The sequence below is a fragment of the Ranitomeya variabilis genome, chromosome 3 (assembly GCF_051348905.1).
Source record: "Ranitomeya variabilis isolate aRanVar5 chromosome 3, aRanVar5.hap1, whole genome shotgun sequence".
Classification (NCBI taxonomy): domain Eukaryota; kingdom Metazoa; phylum Chordata; class Amphibia; order Anura; family Dendrobatidae; genus Ranitomeya; species Ranitomeya variabilis.
Genome location: NC_135234.1, coordinates 680837881 through 680852175, shown reverse-complemented (window position 1 = coordinate 680852175; position 14295 = coordinate 680837881). Strand labels below are relative to the sequence as shown.

The following is a 14295-nucleotide window of genomic DNA, read 5'->3' as shown; positions in this document are numbered from 1 at the left end:
ATCGAAGTGCAGTTCACACCGGAATAGCAGAGGCTTATAGGCAAACTGATATGTGGCTAGCAGAGGTGAAATAAATAACAAGTACCTTGATACTAGAGATGAAGGTTTGAAAAACATCTAGAATAGTTGAGATAAGTTGATTATCTTGAACCTTGATTCAGCAGAGCTATAGGATTGGTCAATGCCTATAAAAGCTGGACTGAGCTTAGTAGCAAATGATGGAACCTGTATAGATGTCAGGAGTAGATAAGGATACAATTAGATACCTAAGCCAAGTGAAAGATGAAGCTGAGCTCCTGACAAACATGTGGTAGCAGAGAACGATACAACTTCAAAACTCAGACAATGAGCAGGTACCTGAGCGGGCATTAAAAGGCCATGGATGATAACATCATAGAAGGATGCTACGTTATCACAGTAAAGCAGTGTGGACAAGCACAGAGACATCCAGCCACAAGGAAAGGAAGATACCGAGCCTGGCATCGGAGCCAGGACAGATAAGTAACAGAATGTCTAGCTACAGCTCAGCTCCACCATCTTACAAATCTCTGCATGACTTTTGGCTTAACAATTAGTTGCTACTGGCTTCCCTCACTGATCAGCTCCTCATAGGAGACAATAAACGTTAAATCCCATCCTTGGCTAAAAGCCACCTCTCAAGTGCCTGCCATCTAATAATGGATATGATTAGAAGGCAGTGATCAATAGTCCTCCCTGTAATATTTGCACTACATTGATTTTTTTCTAGAAAACTTACCAAAATAACCAAAGATGGCTAAAAAGACATCAAGGAGGTTAAACGAATTCTAAAGTTATTTTTTTTTGCACTTTGTTTGCCTAATTGAAGTCAGTGGTTCTTTTACATAAAATTTGAATCCCACTTTTGGGATGCAAACAGGAGCCCCTGACGTCAGGAACAGAGATATAGTATGATACCAGCCTTAATACCACCACTTTTATCATTTACTTCTAGATTTTTTATTTATTAAAATACTTACAGACAAGGCAATTATTTAAGGGAAGTGCTTTATTTCCATTCTTACATAAAAAATAAGCATTTGATGACATTTGACATCTGATCTGAATTTTTTTTGAGAGTACTTTAAACTGCAAAATACAGTAAAAACCCACAACCACACAAAAACCAACTTGTAGGTACTTATTCTATAAAAGAGAAGTAGGCTGAAAAATACTTGAAATGTTTTCAGTGGTTTGTGATGGCAGTATATTTGTTGTTGTTTTTTAATACATATATATTTTGAGACAATTCTATAAAGCAAATGTTGCTATTCCTTAGGAACCATGGCAACCACTGCATATCATTGTAATGTAACCTAGGTCCAGGATTAATCACAAAGCACAGATTGTGACTTGTATTGTAGCTCAGCTCCAATGAATAGGGCTGAGCTACAATGCATACTGCATGCAACTTCTAGACAGGTGTGGTCCTATTTAAAAAAAAAACTGATGCCATGATTTTCTGATTGTGAACAATCCCTTTAATATGATTTGTATTTTACATAATTTGTAAGGACAGTTGCAACTGTTTTGTACCTACTCCTCATTCATAGAATACATGTCAGCACACATTCTCAGGAAATAGGATTATACTGATTTCAGAGCGAATGCTGCACATTAATCACTCATTCATGTGGCCAATACTGCATATTCAGTAATCAGATCCGTGGTAAGCTCTCAGGCTTTCGGTTGTGGAGACGATCTTCACTGCTGCACGCTTGGAATCTTGTCTTCCAGCACCGGAACTTGAAACACTTCCTCCATATCCAGAGGAGAAGCCACTTCCACCACCGGAACCTGAAATACTTCCTCCATATCCAGAGGAGAAGCCACTTCCACCTCCAGAAATTGAAACACCTCCTCCATATCCAGAGGAGAAGCCACTTCCACCACCACCACCACCAGATGCGGAGTTCACAACCGCTGCAGAAAGAATTAGAAGATATTGTTGGATTTTTCTATTTTAACTTTGGATAATAAAGGTTATATGTCTTGTTTATAGATTTAATTCTACTGTCCAGTGCAGTATCAACATAAAATTGGGCAACATTTACGGTATCTAAAATGTCAACCCTTAAAGTTGTCTTTGATAGGGTCATACTGCATTTTTTTCCTATGCATAGTGTATACGCCAGGAAAGTTGCCAACATATACCAGATCATCCATCTCTATAGGGCCAAATGGAGGCAAAAATAAGTCAATAATTTCTTTTTGGCTTCTATCTGACCAATATACATCAGTTTACTACAAAAGAAAGTACCGGAACATTTTGCTTTGATATCCTGCAGGTTCCACTGAAAAGTGAATCCATGAAACTAGTAGATGGCTACAACTAACTGATTGACCTCCTTGTTTAAGGTGGAATAATAACATAGTTGTCCTCTGGCATAACTTACTATCTTGGGAATAGCTCTTGAATTATGTGCAAAGCATACTTTTAGTCTATCAATATTTAGTTTGGTACCAAGATACTTACAGACACTGACTGGATTAACAATTTCTCCGGAGATCCTGTAGAAAAAAAAGAAAACATTTATTTTCTATATGTGAAAATTATGATTATCATCCTGTTAGGATTACATGTAGGGTTGCCCTTCCTAATTTTGGATTGAGCAATGCCATATAAATAAGGATTTAATTGTTGGAATATAACTTGCCTGCTCTCCTCTCCCTCCAGCAGGGCCCTGTAGGTGGCAATTTCAACATCCAAAGACAGCTTGACATTCATCAGCTCCTGGTATTGACGCAGTTGAAGGGCCATCTCTTGTTTCAGTCTTTGCAATGCTGCCTCCAGTTCTGCCAGCTTACCCCTGGCATCACTGAGAGCCCTCTCTCCTCTTTCCTCTGCCTCGGCAACGGCTAATTCAAGGCTGGCAATCTAGAAAAGTACAATAGATTGACAGATAGTTAGATGGAGCCAGTTTTGCACTATGGTCAAGGTAAGAAAACTGGCAAGGAAAGTAAGCATTTATTGCGCTCTTGCTAACTAAAAAGAGAAAATTACCTGTTTCTTCACATTTTCAATTTCTGCTTTAAGTCTCTGGATTTGTCTGTTAAGTTGTGAAATTTCATTCTTGGTGTTCTTTACTTCATCACCCTGCTGACCGGCTACATTTTGCAATTGTTGGAACTGTTGAAAAAGCAGTAAAGCGATAAAAATTAGAAAAAGAGAAATGACTGCAATTCCTGATTTTTGCAGTTCCCAAAAGAAAAATTTAAGAATTTAAAGGGCCCCCTAATAAAGTCAAGGATAGCCCCCTATTAACTACATAACTATAGGGAAGCCAAATGAGAGTTGATGAACAGTAATGTCTAAAGATTCCCATAGACATTAAATTAAAATTTTCCAAACCCTCCATGTAGGTGGGATCCGTGACAGTCTAACATGTATGAGGGCCTTCTGACTGTTTCCCAACAGATGGTTTTGGAGGAAAGAAGAATTCACCCTGTTGAATATAATTAACCCATCCTTTTGTTGTCCAGGAGATGAGCCACTGGAAAAGTAGTCTGGTATGAAAGAGTTGGCTCCCTTCTGTGAACAATCGGAGTCACCATTGTGAGCCACCTGCATTTTCGTTCAGGATAAATTGTGGGATTTGGCCACCGATGTGGCCAAAAAATCCCTCTCACAATGCCTGAAAACTGACTAGTCATCTGTAGGTTGTAGATAGCGGGGGTTTCCATTGTATAAGACTGCAATGCTTTTAACTGAATTATGTATTTATCTACCATTTAATAGGTATATATTTGAGGTCCAAAGCCGGCTCTTTTTAGTGAGCGGACCCTAACAAACCAGATCACCGCTGCCCAGCACTACGGCAGCAGATGTCTCATAAAAAATTCTGGAGAGCTCAGCTGCACCAAGTGATCATGTTATGGGGAAGTCATGGAAGATAGCTGTTGGCTGAATGATAGCTGGAGGCCATTGACATTCACTGTATTACAATCAGAAGTATAATTATAATAGGTACAGGGGATACAATCGCAACCTGGAGACTAGGTGGGCCCAAAAACTCCCTTCGGTCTAAAGCAGACGACCAATACAATTAAAGTCCCATGATAGTTAGGGGCCTCTTTAGAGATTTTGCATTAGGGTCCATGAGATTGAAGTCACACCACTGATTACAATCAAGTAACCAGAGCTGAACATAATATCAAATATACAGGAAATGTGAAACAAATGACACAAGCATTTTTCGTTTCTCTCTTTTTTTCTGTAATGCACAGTTCTAACCTTGTTCTTGTAGGCATCTTCTGCTTCAGCTTTGCTCTTGTTTGCCAGGTCATCATACTGACCCTTCACTTCAGCGATGATGTCATCAAGGTTCAGGGACCTATTGTTGTCCATTGATAGAATGACAGAGGTGTCGGACACTGCCTGCTTAATGTCACCAAGTTCCTGCAAATTAAAAGTAAAAGTTGAAAATGATGAGAACAATAGTAAAACAATTTCATTGTCATAGTCTTGCTGCCTATTGTTGTACATGAATTGTTTTCTATATAATTTAGCGTTTGAGTTACAGCTTTACCACTCAGGCTCTTAGATACCTGTTCATACAGCGCTCTCAGGAAGGCGATCTCATCATTCAGTGCATTGACTCTAGCTTCCAGCTCTACCTTGCCTAGATAGGCTGCATCAACATCCTACAAATTAAGAAGACAGAGAAATTATAATGACTCTGTATTAAAAATTTAATTACGGTAAGTCAGTAGACAAAATGGCAAGTAATTAATATGTAACCTTCATTAAATTAAATTTACATTCATTTTCTAATATATAACTGAAATATATGGGTAATAGGACTTGGTGCTCTCTGGGATGGCAGCGAGACCACTAGAGATGGAGAACCAATAGATCAGATTAACTCTTGATAAATAAGGCCCCAGTAATATTGGGGGTGAAGATACCCAGCCCAAGCATCAATGCATTCCTGTGAAAAAGAATCTAGTAGTCCTTTGGACAAATTCATTATATATTGTTTCATGCTAACACCCCACAAAAAAAGACATTGTCTGCGTAAAGATTACTTTTATATATTAGGGCATGTGTTTGTAATGCACATTAGCATTTCTTGGGTGACTTGACATGACGTCCTTACCTTTTTGAGTACCACAAATTCATTCTCTGCTGCAGCTCTGAGGTTAATTTCATCCTCGTACCTAATGAAAAAAATAATTCCAAGTTTTTGGTATAAAGAAATATATACATATATACATTTATCCTAGCGACATACAACAAATTATAATTCCATCAATTATTATAATCTTAAGGTATTGACCACACCCACATGGGGAATCCTAAAATAGTTTTAATATGCAAAGAAACTCCAAATTGCTAAAACCATTTACTACTGAAATAAATAAATTAATTAATTAATTAAATAAAATGATAGCAATACATTTTTTCTCAAAGTTATTACTAATTAGGTCAATAACAGACTAAATTGCAGACGTTATGTTGAGAAATAACCTAAAACAGGAGGAGAGAATGTGATGACCCTCAATTTTTCCTTTCCCTTTGTTTTACAGTCATGAGGAACAAGATCAGACAGATCAGAAACATTTGATTGGCAGGAGTCCAATCTCAAAAAGGGTTGAGCTTTCCATTGAAATGAATGAGAGTTACATTAAGGACTTGTCAGGAATTAGTAGTATTTCCGGAGGTCAGACCTCAAAACCATCAAACTGCTTTGGCATGCCATGAAAATAACTTTTGAAGTAAACCCGTTTAAATCTGCAAGCCCAATGACCACAGGTTCTTAGCGTGAGGACTGTCATTACTTAGACCTTTGAGTGAGACATGAGAGATACGAACGTCAGGTTTCTTTAATCTATCCGTGCAATGTATTTAACAGATATGATATACAAAGCCTGAAGATGGGCCCACACCTCCTAGATAAATCTTTATCAGCTGAAAAGCTCCTTGTAGGAGTCTTATTAACATACCTGCGTTTAAACTCCTCAACCCGATCTTGTTCATTGTGCAGCTCTGACTCAAGACGACCTTTGTTACTCTGTAAGCCATCCAATTGACTCTTCAATGAATTAATGTAAGCATTAAAGAGAGCATCAAGGTTACTTTTTTGACCACTCAAACCGCTTTGGCCACCTTGTTGTTGCAGCAGGTTCCATTTGGTCTCAAGAACTTTGTTCTGCTGCTCAAGGAATCGAACCTATGAAAAGATAACAAGACACATAACATAGTGCATATGGCTTGTCTACACTAATACAGTAAGTCAAATGGATTGTATTACACTGTACCAGTAGATCACCACCATAACAACATCAACATCAAAGCATGCCCACAGTGATATTCATGTTATGTTTAGCACATATAAGAAATCAATAGCATTATTATACTCTGTAATCTACTATCTCTGGAAGTTGCTAAAATATTATCTACGACATTATTCATATAGAATAGAAATGTGATAAATATTATACCTTGTCAATAAAAGATGCAAACTTGTTATTCAGGGTCTTAATCTGTTCTCTTTCTTCTTGTTTGACTACTGAAATGTTTGGATCAATTTCTAAAGAGAGTGGAGCTAAGAGACTTTGGTTGACGGTCACATTTACAATGCCTGGAGATGGTAAGGCACCTCCAGAACCACCATATCCTCTGCCTCCTCCGCCTGCTCCTGAGCTGCCAAATCCAAAACCAGCACCAGCACCGGATATCTTACTGTTGCCAGCACCAAAGTTAAGAAGACTTCGGCTACCAAACCCTCCACCTGATGAAGCACCACCAAACCCTCCACTAGATGCAGCACCAAACCCTCCGCTAGATGCACCACCAAACCCTCCGCTAGATGCAGCACGAAAACTTGATCCAACACGTGGAGCAGAAGAGTTGAAGCCGATCCTGTTGCCACCACCCCCTACAGAGGCTGAGCTAAAGCCTTTCGAAGATGCTCCAAATGAGCTTGAAACGCGTTGACTCCGACTCATTGTAGAAGATGGCACTTGAGGACGAAGGAGAAGAGAGGTTGGTGACAAGTTCTGCGAATGAACAAGGGCACTGACTTGGCTTCTCTTTTGCTTATATTTGCCAAAATCTGGGCTTGGTCACTTTTTTGAGACAGATCAATTTACATTTCGGCCTTGGAGAAATATGTTGTTCTCGACCTGTTAAACTTACTTGAAAGCAAGTATGTTGTTTAGCTTGAAGGCTTCTGAAAAATTGCTGCTGCAAACTTACATAATTTAGAGTTCCTGAAAAAGCATAAAAATAATTGCTAATTGTGACAAGTGACATTCATTGTAGCTCTACCTGTTTCAAGGTTGTGCAGAAGACAATGGACTATTAGATGGACCAATTGCAGGCTTCATACCAGACATGTTTTAAGAGCATTGTTGCCTATGGAAAATTTGTCAGAAATGTGCGAACATACAGTATAGTCACGGTGAGGCATTTCTTTGCCTGCAGCAAACATTTAATTTGCTCCCTAGGCCAGTTATAGAAATACCAAGGTCCTACTAAAGTAGCAGAGAATATAGCCCACCAGCAAATACGATATCAAGGTCCAGTCTTAGAGATTTCAGATAAAAATGCAAATAAAGAGTCTGAATAATGAATTATGACACACTAACCACAATATAAGTCTCAAGGCTAGAGTCACATGACATGCGAGAGAATCGGGACGATTATCTGATCAAACTCATCAGATGTCATCCAAGTGCAGTCCAATGATTCCCACACTGCCACAGACTTGCATGGCCGAGTACAAATATCCGCTCAAAGTCACACATGCTGAGATTTTTTCCTTGGACTGGTTCGGTTTTGCGGCCCCACAGAATAAAATTGGTCGAAGTGTTTTGTCGGATTGTACTCAGACCAATAATACGGTGGTGTGAGAGAGCCCTAATATTCATTCTCACCAATCCAACATCATTTAACAGTCTACACTGCATTCATACAGAACAATGAGGCCGAATGATCTGTGGTTTTGCTACATAATTATGCAGTCTATGTGAAATTCTCATTGAAAGGAACTTATAAAGTGGAAAAGACGATTATAAATATGAGATTCAAGGCCATGGAATGGAAATTTACCCTACAGATGTCGGATTTTTTCTGTAATTCTAAGTGATTACCGGTATATGGCATAATAACTATACTTATGTTGAAAAGCAAAAAGAAAATGTTTGCAAATAAAGGTAATAGGTTTTCTATGCATAAAATCGTTACTAAAGTGGTTGAACTGGTAGTATAACTATGAGCTTCCATGGTGACATAGCTACAGGAAAGGTTGCAGTCACACCTCTGGAAGCCCAAGGGCACTCTAAAAGATTGCAGAAGGACAGTGCTGTGCACAGGTATTGGTGGCATGTCCATAGATACTGTGATGTTGGGTGGACATGAGCTCGCATGAGATACAACTTACTCCACTCTCAATTCAGACCATTTGTTCTTTGGGACAATAGATGTATGGCTGTTTTTGGAGGACAGCTGCCATGTTTTTCTGCAATGAGATAAAAAAAAGAAAGGGATTGGAGAAATGTAGATATCTCCAAGCAATAGATGAGAGGAGGACGAGAGTAGATGACAGCGGTATGTTCCTCATGTGTGAATGTGCAATAGCTCTGGTAGAAGCAGTTTCACAATAGTATTTCACGTGCTGATATTATTATTATTTATTGTTATAGCGACATTTATTCCATGGCGCTATACATGTGAGGAGGGGTATACATAATAAAAATGAGTACAGTAATCTTAATATGTCACTGACTGGTACAGGAGGAGAGAGGACCCTGCCCACAATCTACAAGGGATAGGTGAGGACAGAGAATGTGAGGGGAGAGCTGGTCGTGCAGCGGTTTGGTGGATTGGTGTTATTTCTGCAGAAGAGATTGGCAGAGGGGAGAGGCCAGGGAATAGTGGGGGGATAAGTGCATTAGTTGGGCAGCAGAGCTTAGAATAGATTGGAAAGGTGCGAGAACATAAGAAGGGAGGCCGGAATCACTGACTCTGTCTCTACATTATGCTGATTTCAGATTAGATGGCAAAAAGCTGCTGACAGATTACCTTTAAATGGTGGTTTAGATAAATCTGAGGGTAATGTCTTAAGGTACCTTCACACTAAGCGAGTTTGCAATGATAACGATAGCGATCCGTGACGTTGCAGCGTCCTGGATAGCGATATCGTTGTGTTTCACACGCAGCAGCGATCTGGAACCTGCTGTGATATCGCTGGTCGTTGCTGAAAGTCCAGAACTTTATTTGGTCGTCAGATCGGCGTGTATCGTCGTGTTTGACACCAAAAGCAACGATGCCAGCAATGTTTTACAATGGTAACCAGGGTAAATATCGGGTTACTAAGCGCAGGGCCGCGCTTAGTAACCCGATATTTACCCTGGTTACCATTGTAAAAGTAAAAAAAAAAACAGTACATACTCACCTTCTGATGTCTGTCACGTCCCCCGAAGTCCGCTCTGCTGCTCAGAGCTTCCTGCACTGAATGTGTCAGTGCCGGCTGTAAGGCAAAGCACAGCGGTGACGTCACCGCTGTGCTTTAGGGCCGGCGCTTACACAGTGCAGGGAAGCGGACGCGACAGGCACCAGAATGGAAGTATGCAGTGTTTGGGTTTTTTTACATTTACACTGGTAACCATGGTAAACATCGGGTTACTAAGCGCGGCCCTGCGCTTAGTAACCCGATGTTTACCCTGGTTACCAGGGGACTTCGGCATCGTTGGTCGCTAGAGAGCGGTCTGTGTGACAGCTCTCCAGCGACCACACAGCGACGCTGCAGCGATCGGCATCGTTGTCGATATCGCTGCAGCGTCACTTAATGTGACGGTACCTTTAGCCAGCAGAAACCTTGCTGCTGGTCTGAGCCAGTTAGGCAGTACAGGGAAAGTGAAAGACTAAGGCCGGGGTCACACGTGAGAGGAATACGGACGAGTGCTATGCGATAAAACATCGCATAGCACTCAGACCAGTATTCATCTATGGGGCAGCTCCCATCATTTTTTTTTCCTCTGCCGTATTGTACATGCGAGTAAAATTGCAGCATGCTGAGATTGTGACCGACACTTGGCCGAGTCCTGACTCACTCGCAGCCATATAAGTCTAAGAGTGCTAGTGACACATCGGACATCCCGCGGACATCATCCGAGTGCGGTGCGATATACGCCGACGCCGGCAATGGAGAAGATGGAGAAATTAGTTTCTCCGCCTCCTCCGCAGATGTGCTCCAATTCTATCTGTGTGAGAGGCTCGGAGCACAGACGCATGACACTCGGCTCCCGCTTGTAGCAGAGCCAAGAGTCATTAGCATATCCATCTGATGCTCTCTCATCAGATGCCATATGCAAGTGTGACCCCGGCCTAAGGAAAGAATACTGTGAGTCACTGAATTTAATTGTTGTTTATTCTTTGAATGCAGCTAATCAGTGTTGTACCTGTCGGTCTGATAGAAGATTGTAATAAAGAATCATGTTTTTGCAGTATTATATTTAGAGGTGTGCTATATGTACTGTTGGGAGCAGCGATAAAGTGTCAATTAATATCAACATTATATCAAGTTGATTGGAAAACTATTTCTATCTGAAGGTTCAACCCTCCCAACTATTACAACAATTCGAAGATGCAAAAAACTGAATGCATTTGTCATTCTTTTATAAAGCAGATATTCAAGATAGTAGAAGTATTTACACACTGTGTGGAATGTGCACGCACTTCTTTCAGAGTAATTAACTTTTTTTGGATTGCCAGCAGCAGAGGTGTAACTCTAAATGATATGGTGTGATAGTAAACCATGAAATGCCATCCGTACCCTCTTGAGGTTGACAGTTCAGCTACTACTTAAACTTCTCATACAGATTAGATGTTCCGACCGATGCATTGAAGATTAAATGAATTAGGAGCTGATCTGCAGTACCCAGGAGCAGACACTACACAGTTGATGGAGCTGTACTGTTACGCTGCTCAACTCTATACAGTATATCTGGCTACCGCCGGCGCTAAGAACTGCTTCTTTTCTGCTCCATTCATGAGTAGACCTTTCAAAATCTAATTTTCTTAGTTGCTAAACATGACACATCACGCCATATCCCACCTTGACGTTTAGTGGCAGTGAAATTGTTTTGTGTGCAAAGCTGTTGCACAAAAAAAAATTGCAGTTGCAAACGTGATTCAGCACACCATATCTCACCTTGTCATTTAGTGGCGGTGAAATTCATCTTTCTGCACAGCTGTTGCAAAGTTAAACAGCCTTTTTTTTGTTTGCTAAACGTGATACAGCATGCCATATCCCACCTTGTCATTTAGTTGCGGTGAAATTGTTCTGTGTGCAGAGGTGTTGCACAGTAAAAAAAATATCTTTTGCAGTTGCTAACGTGATTCAGCACGCCATATCTCACCTTATCATTTATTGGCAGTGACATTAATCTTTTTGCACAGCTATTGCACAGTATAAAAACAAAGCAATTTTTTTCTCTTGCTAAACATGTCATTTAGTGGTGGTAAAATTCAACTGTGTGCAGAGTAAAAAAAAAAAAATTCTGTTACAAAAGTGATACAGCATGCTATATCCCACCTTCTCATTTTGCAGTCATGAAATTCAGTTGTGCGCAGAGCTCATGCAGAGTGAACAAAATTTTTTTTTTTTCTGTGACAAACGTGATACAGCAAGCTAGATATGAAATTGAAATTATTTTGAGCATATACTCTATTGTATCCAGGCCTCATCCACAGTAAACAATACTTTCTTCTGTTTTTAACATTAGATGTCAGTTTGAAATTTTTGGGTGCTGATATTGTTCTCCTACACATGATAAAATCAACATTGGTTTTCTTACTATTGTGCTACCCAAAGCAGGCTACATTTCATCTTTTTATTCTTTGGTGCAGATATTGTTATCCATACAGGGGTACACATGATAAAATATGAATTTGTTCTGTTACTACCGTGCTCCAAAAATTTGGCCACATCTGAGGTTGTAATTCTTTTGTGCTCAGATTATGCTGTATCCAAGGCTCGTCCACAGTAAAAAAAAAGACTTGGGTAGCGGCACCTTCCCTGCCCCTGCAGCCACCAGATGGGTATTCTATCTGCAGTGTTGGCAAATGTGTCTCATTAAGGCAGGGGTTGAGGGTGCAGGTGGAAGCTCTAGAGGAGGTGGAGGAGGCAGAAGCACTGGAGGAAGTATTAGAGGGCTTCCCCCTCACCTAACTTTCCCCTCTCCAGTCCATCCTTAATGCAGCAGCCAGGGTCATTTATCTGGCTAATCAGTACTTGGATGCCTCCGCTCTATGCCGGTCATTGCACTGGCTGCCCATACATTATAGGATTCAATTTAAACTGCTTGTTCTCACCCATAAAGCTCTCCACAGTGTGGCACCCCCCTACATCTCCTCCCTCATTTTTGTTTATCAGCATACCCACTAATTACGCTCAGCAAGCAACTTTCGACTAGCATCCACACTAATTTGTACCTCCCACTCCCAGCTCCAAGACTTCTCACGAGTTGCACTAATCCTCTTGACTATTGTACCCCAAGAAACTAGGACAAACCACAACTTACACACATCTCTTTAGGGTGGCCTATCTCGTTCCCTAATCAAAGTCCTTTTATATATAGTCCATTCTCTAATCATAATCCTCTATCAAACTCCCTGGCTCCCAAAATCACCACAAATATTGTCTGGTGACCAGCTCATGCAACCTTAATCTATCCCCCATTTCCTCAAGATCGCTGGACCATCATTGTAAATAAGCACCTGTACTTTGTCCTCATCAACTCACTGCAAATTGTAAGCTCTTATGGGCAGGGTTATCATTATCTTTGCATCAATTATTGTATTATCGTTAAGGTTGCTATGACTGTTGCACATGCACTGTTGAATAGTAAAGCACTGTGGAATATGTTGGCACTATATAAATAAAGATTATGATTGTTATTATTTTTATTAGATACAGAGGTTTGTCCCGCAAGCCTTGGGGATTCCACGAATGGAGTGTCTAGTGACACCACTGTCTAGTGCTTTAGTTCTCCATCCCCTGGTGTGTAGTAGTTTGGTTCTCCAACCCAAGCTGTTTAGAAGTTTAGTTCTCCAACAAATCTTGTTTATTATTTTAATTCTCCATGTTCTGGTGTGTATTTGTTTCGTTCTCCAACCCTAGCTGTTTAGTAGTTTAGTTCTCTAACCTCTTTTGTCTAGTAGTTTATTTCTCCATTTTATGGTGTGTAGTGCCTTAGTTAGCTAACTTTATTTAGATATTTATTAGTTTATTTCACCCTGTTGTCTAGTAGTTTAGTTATCCTTCTTACGGTGTGTAGTGGTTAGTTTAGTTCTCCATCCCCGAGTGCCCTGCAAGCCTTGGGGATTTCAAGAGTTGTGGAGCAGCCCCTTCCCTGACTGCCCCCACAGCCACCAGAGTCACCCAGTGCCTAGTCAGCAAGATGTACTTTCCCTGTCCATTCTTGATTGTCCAGGTGTCAGTGTTGAAATGCACCCTGGCAGGCATAGAATTTTTCAGGGAATGGGTGATGTTGTCTGCGACATGCTAGTGTACCGCAGGCACATCTTTCTTAGAGAAGTAATGGTGACTACTACAAATGGTACTGCCACGGCCATCAGCTTTTGGAAACTGTCTGTATCTGCAAGGTGGAAAGGCTGCATTTCTATGGCCAACATTTTATTGGCCATCCAATAATCACAGAGGTCACAGGCTGTGAGTCACGCAGAATCACCCGCTGTGATCTTTGCGTAGAAGAGCTCTCGGCTGGCACCTATCGTCCGGACAATGACGATCAACCAAGGAGGCCACAGGCTGTTCACAATAATTAGTTCTAAGAAAACTATTAGCGAGAGTATGGCATATCCACCTCCGAATTACAATGCATGGAATATCTGTATATACCGCCGTACAATTGTAGGAAGATGGACTGAGCCGGTGATGCTTCTCTCGTGCCAGTTCTGGAACTATCGGGGCTGTCACCATTGTTGCTGGAGGGAAAATTTTACAACCTGGACAGACCTTTGAACTCAACTGTAGGGGGGTGTCAGGTATAAAAGGGGCGGTGTGCGGGAAAGCGGGACACTTGGCGGGAAGATGGAGCGCACAGCAGGAGAAGGTTGACTTCCTCTCTGTGGGTCTATGCAACAAAACAGGCCCGTGCTGCAGTACCTCAAACTTTGTGCACACTGACCATGAGGGACTTGAGGTGGTGGCTCTGTCCAGGCTTACTACCAGAGCTCTGATCTGCACCGCTCCACTACCAGCTATGAGTGTGCAGCCTAAACCTGACCAGGCAGATTGTCGAGAA

At 41.0% G+C, this 14295-nt stretch overlaps 1 protein-coding gene across 1 annotated transcript; it reads right to left on the bottom strand.

Moving 5' to 3' along the window:
* Positions 1-1009: 1009 nt before the first annotated feature.
* LOC143816988 (keratin, type II cytoskeletal 7-like) lies at positions 1010-7046 on the bottom strand. Its single transcript, XM_077298033.1, has 9 exons — positions 6463-7046; positions 5965-6191; positions 5118-5178; positions 4567-4662; positions 4253-4417; positions 3023-3148; positions 2676-2896; positions 2495-2529; positions 1010-1941 (listed from the first exon to the last, which is right to left on the bottom strand). The coding sequence occupies exons 1-9, from the start codon at positions 6967-6969 to the stop codon at positions 1670-1672; spliced, it is 1710 nt and encodes a 569-aa protein (XP_077154148.1). The 5' UTR covers positions 6970-7046; the 3' UTR covers positions 1010-1669.
* Positions 7047-14295: the final 7249 nt, after the last annotated feature.

Bases quoted from the DNA above. Each gene is read 5' to 3' on its own strand.
- LOC143816988 (XM_077298033.1), bottom strand. From the start codon at position 6,969: ATGAGTCGGAGTCAACGCGTTTCAAGCTCATTTGGAGCATCTTCGAAA. The intron at 5,179-5,964 runs GTATGTTAATAA...TTTTTTCATTAG, and splicing joins GTTGAGGAGTTTAAACGCAG to GTACGAGGATGAAATTAACC. The intron at 1,942-2,494 runs GTAAGTATCTTG...TTCTTTCTGCAG, and splicing joins TGTTAATCCAGTCAGTGTCT to CGGTTGTGAACTCCGCATCT.